Source organism: Rhyacophila brunnea, unplaced genomic scaffold, assembly GCF_057557595.1.
Source record: "Rhyacophila brunnea isolate RB1 unplaced genomic scaffold, BYU_Rbru_1.0 scaffold_23, whole genome shotgun sequence".
Classification (NCBI taxonomy): Eukaryota; Metazoa; Arthropoda; class Insecta; order Trichoptera; family Rhyacophilidae; genus Rhyacophila; species Rhyacophila brunnea.
The window spans coordinates 18,502,853-18,515,169 of NW_028232893.1; the positions used below are offsets into that span (position 1 = coordinate 18,502,853).

The 12,317-nt window shown below is 33.4% G+C and overlaps 1 protein-coding gene across 1 annotated transcript in view; it reads left to right on the top strand.

The window, feature by feature from the left end:
* slgA (proline dehydrogenase slgA) overlaps window positions 1-12,317 on the top strand; it is an 87,281-nt gene that overhangs the window by 64,592 nt on the left and 10,372 nt on the right. Inside the window, exons 4-6 of the mRNA XM_085950153.1 lie at window positions 600-784; window positions 5,479-5,543; window positions 5,896-6,074. Of these exons, the coding sequence (XP_085806279.1) occupies window positions 600-784; window positions 5,479-5,543; window positions 5,896-6,074 (429 nt within the window). The remainder of the gene's footprint in view (window positions 1-599; window positions 785-5,478; window positions 5,544-5,895; window positions 6,075-12,317) is intronic.

Sequence of the window (12,317 nt, forward strand, 5' to 3'; positions counted from 1 at the left end):
TTCGAACACCAGATGATTTATGATGGTATATCCATAACATCAAAAAAAGCTGTCAAATAACCACTCAAACGGATAAGTAGATATTTGCTTGTACATAAAAAAAATTGCTGTCTTCTTTAATATATATTATTTTTAGTTACACGGTGTGATTATAGAAAAAGAGGTACATTGGTAGTATTTAGGTGGTCGTAGCTGGAATTTATTTATTTTTCATCATGAGGGGTCTTAAAATCAGTCAGTGCCTCAGGCCTCCATGTCCCTAAACGCGCCAAAGCTGAGAGTTTTTGTGGTAACCAGTAGCCACTACGGATTGTCAGGCCCGTGATGTACCTAACCAATGTTCTCTTTCGGTGAGGTTTCTCTTGTAGAAAAGGCGGTCATATATTTTGTTTTTGTCTCGTTTATTTGTTAGCCCATTTTGTTTTTATGTTGTTGACAACTTCCACAAAAGTAATAATTTTGTACCACTGGTCAATGGAACCACCCTTAATAAACATCCAAAGATTTTTTCACTTTATGCTGCAGGGTAATAATAATTAAGATGATAATAATTAATATTGTAATATGATTTATAAAATGATGTTTTTCATTCTATTCAGTTCCTCCGTGTCAGAGTCGACCGCCGACAAAGCAGAAGGCGCCGCCTTGCCCCAGTACCAAGTAAACAAATCCTTCGCCGATCGTCGGTACAAAGTGCAGTCGGCCAGGACCTACTTCTACCTTAACGAAGCCACTTGCGAGAGGAACACCGAGATCTTCATTCGCTGCCTCGAGTCCGTTGCTGGTAAGCAAAGAAAATTGTGCACCCAATCAGATGTGGAATACTCCTCATCCTCACAATAATATTGCTTATCCTGAAGCAGTGACACACACAAGAATTTGTCCACACAAATGTTTCCAACCTACGCACACAGAAACTTTTAAAAAGTAGTATGCGATATCAAATTTTTGGTTTACCTAAATGCCTTGAAATTTAAATAGACAAAACAATTTATTATAATATTTTATTCACTCATTAAATTTTCCGCATTCTTCAGACTCAAAATAATTATTTGAGGCGTCTAATTCCAAAAAGCGCACATTTGGTCAAAATCAAGAAAAAAATACGCACATTTTCTTTGTATAATTTTACACAATATGTATTGATCTATAAATTCCAAAACGCGACATTACCCTATGAAAAAAAAATTTACGTCCGGTTTATTACAAAAAGCGCCAAGTTCGTGTTTCATATTATTTAAAGCTTGGTTGATTTCACGCATGTTTAAGTTAACCAATAAGGGAACGTTCAATATTGAAAAGGGTGTCTCCCATGCTGTAGCATCTGGTAAACTCATGACAATGCCACGGAAATATGTGCCTTATGCAGAGTAAATTAAAAAGTGAGCTACAAATAGCGCTATGTCCAATTTTATTTTGCCTATATTTATTACATTTAAGAGTTTATCGGCTGAAACAAATTGCCATTTGGTTCTAATTTCGACATAGAATACAACGGAAAAAATATTCTCACGTTAAAACAAATAATTGAAGCTTGAAACATAAAAACGTTGTTTCCTGAAAATATTGAATTGTGGACCTGTCGCTTTTTGTAATTAGACGCCTCATTTCCTTGTTAGGTATTTTTTTTTGCAGCATGATAATTTGACAAGTTCATTTATCTATGCAACAAAATGGTGAATAATTGTACAAATATTCTTTTTTTACAAATTTTAATACTCAGGATGCGCACAAAACAGTAAATTAATCTAATGGAACATTGATGGTGACATGTAAAATTTCCAGATTATTGCGTGACATTAACATTTTAATGTGTGAGAGAGGCAGTAAATAATAAATACATCATTTATTTCATCATATAACTTTTACAATGCCTTAATTGGTAAAATACAACGTGTTTTTACGTTTTCTTTATAATGAGAAAATATGCACCCAGTTCTGCCTAGTCGGTGGAGCAGATGTCGAAGTATAAATACGAAGCTGTGGGCAGCGGGTTCTAACTGATGGTTTCTTAAAATGCATGTTTATCAATATGTAATTGATCCTGTGCAAGAACCAAATGAGTTGAGCGAATGGCTAACCAGTCTAACCACTATTTCTCGTAAAAAATGGTCTATTTGTACAACCTCCTTAAGAGCGAACACGGTAATTTATTCTTTGTATAGATGGAGATTAAATACATGAAAGTGAAGCTGAAAAACGATTAAATTAGTTTACATGTAATTTCGCATTGCATATTCATTTGAAGCACACATTACACTTTTGCCAGGGCTTCACTGAAAAAAGACTTACTAATATATGTTATTATTTATGTTGTAATGAACAACTGTATCTCATTCACATCGCAGATTTATATGTAGCAAACTTCACACAGTTATCGCCCGCATCTGTAAAAAGTAAGGATTTCAACACATTTTTAACATCAGTCAATCAATACCATAAATTCTTAAATGTACAAATTCTTTTTCTTTCTTCATTATGAGTTGGAGTAAATCGCATTTCTTATTGTGGAAAATATGGCCAAAGTATGCAGCTTTTCTGCGCTTGATAGAGTAGCTATTAGTTATCTTGTCTTATTGGCTCGCCTTAAAACCTCCTCATTGGCAATGTGATCAGTCCAGGATATTATATTCTTGACCCTAAATATATTACTCGGTTTAGGCATCCTTGATCACATCTAGCGACACGGTGCTAAAAACTAATTAGCGTACACGGCTAATTCTTTTGCGATCTTACCTATTAGCAATGCCAATTTGAAAAGTTCCTAATTATTTCACTAATAACTTAAACACTCGAATTGTATTATGCTACTGTTATGCCTAACCGCTTGTCTGCAATATGACATGTCAAGTTGTGACTGATTAATTAGATAAAAGAGGTAGGTAGACTGGAGAATTTGTCAAGTTATTTCATTGCAAAACATACTTTATATACAAATGTTTTTTTTAGTTATACAACCATATTTGTCAGTTTGAATCATTGTCAGACTGTCATTTAACATGTTTTTTTCTTATTTTTACTTGACGTCACTGAATTTTGATTCATTCTTAACTGGAGACTTTTTTTTACTAGGAATGGGTTTTAAGCCATTCACCTAACCAATGTCATCTTTAGTGTATACGAGTCGAGCACAAATTTTCTCACGAAAACTCGGGGTCCTATTATTTTCATTGTAGCTATGAAATAGGACCACAGAATTTCGGCATCAAACTTTGTGCTTGGCTTGTTAACTATAGATGGCATTGGCCCAACACATGGGTCCTTGGCTGGGTTCGAAATGGACGGGAGCGCCCTTCGGGTTCATAAAATTCCCAAGATTATCGCGCCGTTTTGTGGAAAAATTAATTTGACCGTCTGAGGTAGACGAGCCATATAACAAAGAATCTAACACACTTATTTTTTATAAAATATACATACAATTATAAACGTTATATCGAGCACTCCGGTTCGTAAAATTTTCCATTTCGAGTGCTGGTTCTTGGTCTGGATCAAATAAAATTTGCTGAAAAAACATGTGATTTTTGGTAGACCAAAAATGGCAGTTATAAAATTATAACGTTATTTCTTCAGCAGTCCGTTTTCACATTTCGTTATTATGTACGTAGTAGGTACCTACGTATTTTTTTATGATTGTTTCAATTGACTAATTAATGATGATTCGGTATATTTAGCTTCCTATCCACTTACAATAATTGACGAGGTCTGTCATTTTACCGACAGTCTTATATACATTATTTTGTATTATTTAAATAAATTGATTCCGATACAAAACGAACATGAATCATATTCGAAATTTGAAAAACATAATACATCCATTCATAATAAATTCATGTTTCATGATTTTTCTTTACAATATCTGTATATTTAATAATTTATGGAAATGACCGATTGACAGATTGACAAAACGCTTACTATTAATCATTCTTCTTCCTTTCCATATAATGTATCCCTTCCACTCTTCTGATCCTGTCCTGTCTCTTCACTATGGTGTACTTTTTGACAAAAGCAATGGACAGACACAGCAATCATGTACCTGATGAAGATCCCGGTTAGATATCATTGTCGAATTATTTATTTTAAAATCTTCAGTAGATAGAGGTAAACCATTCTACAGTGGCAAAAGCGATTTGCAGTTGTAGTGCCACTGTCGAATATTTTACCCACTTATATTATAATATTATTTATAACTTTAAGGATGGTGTTGCTATGGAAAACTTTGTGTCATTTAAAATCATATTTTATAATATAAAGACAATCTTTCCCCTATTAGTCGAGTAATTGACCTAGTATGGTTTACGGATAATTCAATACAGAAGATATATTTTAAATTTGAAAACACCTCAGATATAGCACATGGTTCAATAATTGGAAAAGCACATTGGCGTGAATCCAGTGGATGCAGGTTCGAATCCCACTGAATGTCATATCTTTTCTAGTAGGTATACCTACATCTGAACTGTTCATTAAAAGAATGTTACATTCTCAAACCTTGTGAATTATTCGATGGATTAAAAAATAATTTATCAAATTATTAGCAAGTGCAAGTATGTTGTAAACTAAAATTTGGAGAACCCCTGACCTGTGTTAGTAATTAATGTAATTGATACCTTAATTTAAGTCAAGAATTAACACAATTTGTTGACAAGTTCAAGATGAAAAAATGTAGGTAAGTATATATTATTTTCTGAGGTGTTTTCAAATTATGTATGTTCAATATAAAGAATGTTATATTCTCAAATCTTATGAATTATTTGTTGAATAAAGAAAGTGTCATTTATAATTAAATGCAAAGATCTCATTTGACAAATTTGGATAACTCCTGACGCCAGCTATAAACCGTGTTAGTAATAATATCATTATCTTGATTTAAATTACAAAGTTGGTAGCTTCCCTTGAAGGTATTTGAAACACTTCAGTTAGCGTAGTAATGTTATTGACAGTCATTTGAATGAATCATTGACTGATCGAAAGCTTATTGGTTCTGAGGACTCATCGAGGACAGTGAAAGATGGGAGTTTAAATCCCAGTTAAACCAACTTTCTTCCTAGGATTTTTTCAAAATGGCAGTAATTTCTAAGGTTTTATAAAATTTTGTATTTAAATATAAAGATACGTACATTCTCAAATGTTATGTATATTCAGTATTTATCGAATAAAAAAATGAAATTAGGTTATAATATTAATAAATACTTCCTAAGTGATAATATTTATTTTGTCATTTAAGTAACTTTTTTTCAGTTATTTATTTTTTGGATTATTATGCAAAAATGACTAGGCAATATTTTTGTGATTATTTCCTGATTTTTCCAGTTGTTCTCAATAAGGAAATAAATAAATGTTGTAATTTTTGATGATTTGGTGGTTTTGTTCTAGTTTAGTGTTTATTTTATTGCAAATAATGATTTCAAAAGATATTATGTGGGATGGTACCGGCTTCCAATGTAACATTTTGATAAAATGGTCTTATTTTATTTTCAGGAGCCACCTTTGGAACCGGAATTATGGCCATCAAAGTCACAGCTCTGGGCAGGCCGCAACTCCTGGTAAGTTAAATGCAGCTTTACCAGACAATAATAGTAGCAAAAGTTAACTATTACCATCATCGCGACCCTCACTGTATTGACAGATTTTTTATGAAGAATTGTTATTAGCAATTTACTCAGCCCATTGGGTACTTGCACCGGATCAAACACACATTGAGAAACCGACGTATATTTTTTTGCAAGCCGCAGGATTGAGTCCGTCACTCGTGGCTTCAGAAACAGGCGCTCTACCAAATAGGCCATCTTTTTATATAGATAAAGCCTAAATATATCAAAGTGACACTGAAGGAATGTTTACTAAGGCTATGAGTTAATTGTATAGCTTTATAATTTTGTCTTATATCTCTTTCAGCTCCAATTGTCCGAGGTAATCATGCAGGCCCGTAACTACATGAAGGACCTGGCTGGAGGCAAGGGTAATGTCCTCACCCACCACAAGACCATCGAGGATCTGACAAAGTACTTCGGAGACCACGGCAACAACCCCGAGGTGCTCAGTTTCTTGAAGAACATCACCAGTGACAAGCAGGGGTTAGACAGCGCCCGACATAATCTTGTTATTGTCATATTTTAACCGTGATATACTTTATAAGCACGCAGTTATCCATGCACGCGGCCTGGCCTATATATGTTGAGCTAACTCTTCTATTCCTAACCTCTAATCACCATATTTCTAATTCGTTCACGTAACAAATGAATTATTGCAATGTAACGACATATACATCTATTAAGATAACCAGAGTGTGTTGAAATATCAGAATATTGGATATGTTAGTACTGTCAGAGTGATTCCTAGAAGTTACAGATATCTTGCAAAAGATCCTTGGATCCATCTGCACGGATGGCATCTGGTGGTGTTGCTCTTCGGTGAGCCTGATCTTATCAGGTTTTAATTGAAGTTGCAAAACAATATTCTTCGATAAATAAATGAATATAACAGAATCTAATCTCATGCCTCGACTGAAGAAATTACGCTTTACGTTCAACCCACTTTACCTCTTGGGTCCGAATCCAAGATATAACCAACAGTCGTGATTTTGTACCACTTATACACCATGTCATTTCTAGACAAAGACATATTATGGACACTACAGTATGGAGGTAACCCAACAGGTTTTAACAAGAATTGGTTATTAATTTTTCATTCTGCGAAAAAGTCAGAATAAAGCGCAAGAAAGGAAGTAGATCATGAACATGATTTTTGTAGATCTAGGATTCAAACCTGGAGTCAACGCATGTCAACGCTATCACTAAGCTGCGGCTGTTGAATTCTAATAAACTTAAAGAAAAAGAAAATTGTATTTATCCAAGCCACAAAAATTAGGAAGTAGCAGGTGGACAATACCGAAAGATATATGATTAACATTGCCAAATAGAATTATAATATTTTCAATATAATGAAATACTTCTTTAAAAAAAAAAGTTTGAATTGAAGAAGGTTTGAATTTTTTTCAGTACTCTGTTCGAAACACTCTTTTGCGCATAAATCGTACAGAGCTTATTTTCAATTTTGTCTCACCATACTAATTTGCCGATAATTCTCTGGCCGCATACTGCCTAATACCAATAGGTTGACCGTGAATGGCTCTCGGAATGCATTATGAGTTTTTAAAATTGTGTACGCGTCAAATCTGTGCGAATTCAGCTAAAGCCTATCCTATATCATAGTAGATCAACGGGTATCAGTGACAAAGCGTCGAAGATGGCTGTTGAGATTCAACTTAAATAATGCACACTAAACTTTTTCAATCATACTTATTATTTGTTTTCATTGAACAAAGAATACAATTTGCAGATGGTGCCGGTTAATTTTTAAAAATCAATCAAACCAAACCATAATAGTTTAGGTATGCTATGGGCGATCTGGCAATGTAGTCATATATTTTCGTTGAATTGGTGCTAATTAGTTTTTGAAAATTCATTAAGCCCTGCCTATATCAAAACATAATCGATAAAAATATTCTTTTATTTATAAAATATCTAAAATTATGCATGACTTAATGGCATAATTTTTATGGCTGGCCTTCCACCTGAGAGTTCTGGGTTCGATTCCCGGTGAGGACACAATAATTATGTGTTTTTCTCAAAGCCTGGGTGTTTGTGATGTTTCAAAATTACTAACAACCACCTTGTACGAAAAAGCAAGGACATGGTTATTAATAATTCTAAAAACAAAAAAAAATATGGTTTGGATTAGGCAGGGTTTAATTGAAATTTTAAAAACTAACAAACACTATCTACACATTGTAGTCTTAGTTCAATGAAAACAAATACATTTGACTGACAAAGTTTAGTGTGCATTATTTATGTTGGATCGTAACAGACTTTCTCCACCCTTCGCCACTGATTGGTATTGTAATTTTTTTTTTTGCTGCTCAGTTTTAACATTTAAGTATTATAGCTTGTCAGAAATTGGGTTGTGTCATCCCAAAAATAATGGGTTTATGATAAAAATTTGATAAACAATCTTTCTCCGTAAATTTATTAAATCTACTAAAAACGAAATTTGATAATACATACATTGAGTCTAGTTGAGTCTACTCAAATGAAACATTACCTGTGGTTGGTCAGGAATGGAAAAGATAGTTCATCTTGAGAGGTCTTCCAAAGCTATGAGTGTTTATAATAAATTATTATAAGATATTATTATAGAGTTTGACTTTATTTATTAACTTTTGGTATAGTTTTCATAAAAGTAGAATAGTACATTATTTATATTGTTATATTTTTTTTAAATTCTTTATTTTATAAGTAACTTTTATAATAATTTCGAACTTTGTTTGTTGATGGTGTTTTGGGAATTATAAAAAAATTCTATACATACTAATTAGATAATAATATATTGTATGAAATGAATTGAATGTGGACACATTTGAGGCTATTACTGGTGATGCATATGTGCTTAACTCACAACTCACATGCTTATCACTCAGCATCAAACGATGACCGGTTAGACATGTCACTGTGTGTGAGCTAGTAGTGCCTTTGAGTCGCATATGTTCGTTGTGTGTGCACGTCTCATACAGACAGTATTGAGAAATGCTGTCCAAAGTGTGTTGCAACCACGGGTGATTGGTTAGTGATAGCACGCAGCCCTTATTATTGGCTTATATTATATCAAAATAACATTTCCATAAGCAGAGCATATGGGCCGCCAGAGTTGAGCTATAATATTAACCGACAAAGCATGGTTAATAACACACATCTAAGAAAACAACATGCAATGTTTGCTAGATACGACGTACGGCTTCAGATGTGGGCGCTTTACGAACTATTCATCGTGGGAGATAATTACTTATATTGTCTTGTATTATAAATGGCTTATTTATAGAATATACGTAGTGGAGTAGCGTACCTCTATGTATATTCTCATAATAATTGCTGTAACTCTAAAATAAACTCTCATACAAAACATCATCTACCAATTAAAGGTTTCTTTATAAATGAAATAATTAGTACCTACTCAATTCACTGTGAAAGAAAAGATTAATTGCAATTAAATAAAGAATGATGCATTTTCATTGGTTGTATTGTTAAAGGCGTGTACGCACTATGTAAACACAGTTCGGCAATATCAGGGAATTTTTGAGTTTGAGTGACATGACGATCTTCTTAATGCAATATATTTTTACCGTCAAGCACATTTAGGACTGCAAAATGAAATATTTTCTTTTTGCAAACATATTACTATTTACCATCATAAATCGTCTGGTGTTCTAATTCAGAACTGAGTTCATTACAGTATAGCCCTTACTCGGCGGACAACTTATACTGGTGATCTATAAACAATCATAAAAAGCGAATATTTAAATAAATGTTCGTAACGTCATCAAAATTAATAAAAAAGTTATGTTTAAAGCTAGTCATAGAATATAAAAATGGCAGCTGATGAATATAATTGACTTAGCAATCAACCTCTGATTTAAATTATGAATACTTATGAATAGTCAGAAACGTAAAATGGGGGTTTAACTGTAACAAAAATCAACACTCATACATTCTATACTACAGCCACCATCTTGGAAAAAGGCAGACGATTTTTAGTTTTTTAGTTAAATCTCATTTACGGCTGAAAATATTAACGTTCTGTATGTATTTAGGTTTCTTAATGTTAAACAATTTGTTTACATGATTGGATAAGTTACTTAGTCAGTATGCGTCTTAAAATATGATTTAAATACAACCATTGAAAGTGTGTATTATGGTACCGACACACACGAGCATTCCGATTAAATCTAACTAACGTTTAAAATTGTACGTCTATCAATTACGGTCGTGTAGCTTTACATATTTCGTGCGTTTCATCGAATGATTTGGCGGTCTCACGGAATGTTCTTGTGTGTCTGTCGTCGGCTAAGAGATGTCTCCGCCAAAAAATGGCTACCGGATGTTACGAAATGTTGCTAAGTGGTTGTGGGTATGTGTTGCAGTGTGGTGCATTTGTTTCCGTGGTCGCGGCTCGTCGAGGTGGATTCCCACCCGTAAGAGAGTAAAACCATGGTGGGCTTTACTGAACCCGCAACCCTACGCAATGCAATGCACCCTTTTACACCCCAGTAGAACCCATGTACCTACCACTCACTCGCCTGCTCAACTTACAGAGATTTTTTGATTAGATGAAAGCAAAGTGTTTAGCTTACATTCGTGTTTTTAAGTGGTCACCATATTTCATTGATTCAAGGGGCTGTTTTTGAAGGATGACTTCTTTAGCCGTGGTAGTGTATTACAGAAAAAAAATGTCAAGTTAAAGAAATATCGTTTTTTTTATAATACGCTTTATCCTAAAAGGTGATTTGAGAATGTGACCTCATTTACAGAATGTCGTATGTCAATTCTCTGAACTCAAATATACAAGTTACCACCCCCCTCCCCTCTGTTGATCGCAGGGGATACGTTTGGACACAGTCACGATAAGCTAAATTCTGCCATCAACGGTGGATTTGACAAGCAAAACAATTTTAAATAATGAAAAAGCTCTATTAATAAACTATTCGAATTAAACGTCATATACAGTTAATCCTTGTTCATCGTGACCCTGGTGAGTGCGAATTCATTATATCGTAATTGATTATTAAAAATAATTTTTGGTCCCGCACTTGTTTTGACATGTGCCACATGCCAGAAGTTATAATGAGTGAAATCACACAATTATTTCTAAATGCAGTACAAAACATTGTTATTAAAATTTTATCGCGTTATAATAAATTTGCCAGTGTCGAGATGAATAATTTTGGAATTGTCAAAAGTTCTAAAAAAAAGGTTCTTAATGGATACTTACTTGCATGTTAAAAGTTTGGGAAACAACATTCCTATCATATGAATCACTTGTTAGAATCGATGAAATATGGTATCTGCAAATTATCAACACAGTAATGTTAGTTGAACACACGTATGTTCATATTTAATTAGATTGCTTTACTCTTTCATTCATAAAATGTATTAATTAGTTATCAAACCATTGTCGTTTGTACCTATTATTGTAAGGATTCATAAAATTCAATATCTTGGAATATCTGAATCATTCATTGTGTCTGATAATAATTATAAAAAATATTTAGGTGGTCGGTCGGTACATGGTTTTTTATTGTTTATTTTTTTTTTACGAATATCCACCATTTATGTGCGCTTGTCAATGTTCCCTCTAAGACCGGACAAAGTCTCACCGACATTTCAGTCGAACTGCACCCGCCTCGAAAATGCAAATAAAAAAATATGTATGAAAGCAATCAGTGTAGAAAAACTGAGTTTAATTCCCAGCTGAGTTGAAAAAAAACCGCGTCTAATCAATATATTACGGTGTTGGTGTCCATGATGTCTTCTCTCCACTTTCCAGCAGCTAAAAGTGGAGGTAGGCTGTGGAGATTCAACATAAATAGTGTACACTCTGTTGATTAAAGTCATTTGTTTTCATTAAACTAAGAATACAAATTGAAGATGGTATCGGTGGAGATTCGACAAAAATAATGCATACTTTATCAGTCATACTTATTTGTTTTCAAATTGCAGATTGTTTTTAAAATTCGATTAAACCCTGCCTAAGCAAACCATAATGGATAAAAAATATTCTTCTATCTATAATATATCTAAAATTATCTATGATTTAATGACAAATTTTAAAATATTTTATATATAGAAGAATATTTTTTATCTAATATCTACTACCGTTTGGTTAGGCAGGGTTTAATTGAATTTTTAAAATTAACCAATACCACCTGTGATTTGTATTATTGTTCAATAAAAACCAATAATAAATAGTATACAATATTTATGCTGAATCTCCACAGTCTACCTCCACCCTTCACTACTGCCACCTTCCTATTACCGTATCCTGATGTAAGTTGAACAAATGGCCAGTAACCAATACATGTAAAAAGTCATGAAGGTTCATCTGGAAGTCGATGTGATCACAAAAATATATACCTATTATGCACAAATAACCTCTGACTGTATGGTTCAGGGGTACGCCATATTTAAAATTTATTAAATAAGACGTCTTTGTATCTTCTTTTTTATATTATAATCCTTGTCATAACGTCAAGTGTAAATAGGAAGATATAATATACCAGTAGCTTTATTCCACCCTGCCGCGAGTGTTTCAAATCATGATTGCATCTGAGATAAATGATGTCTTTAAACTATCCATCTTCGAATCGCGAAAGTTTCTCATGAATGATTTCGCAGTTGAAGTAACCGTTGGAACTCAAAGTAAATAGTTACATACTTTACAATACTGCGATTAGCCAATGACATTTCTTATTCCCTAGTGCGCATGCA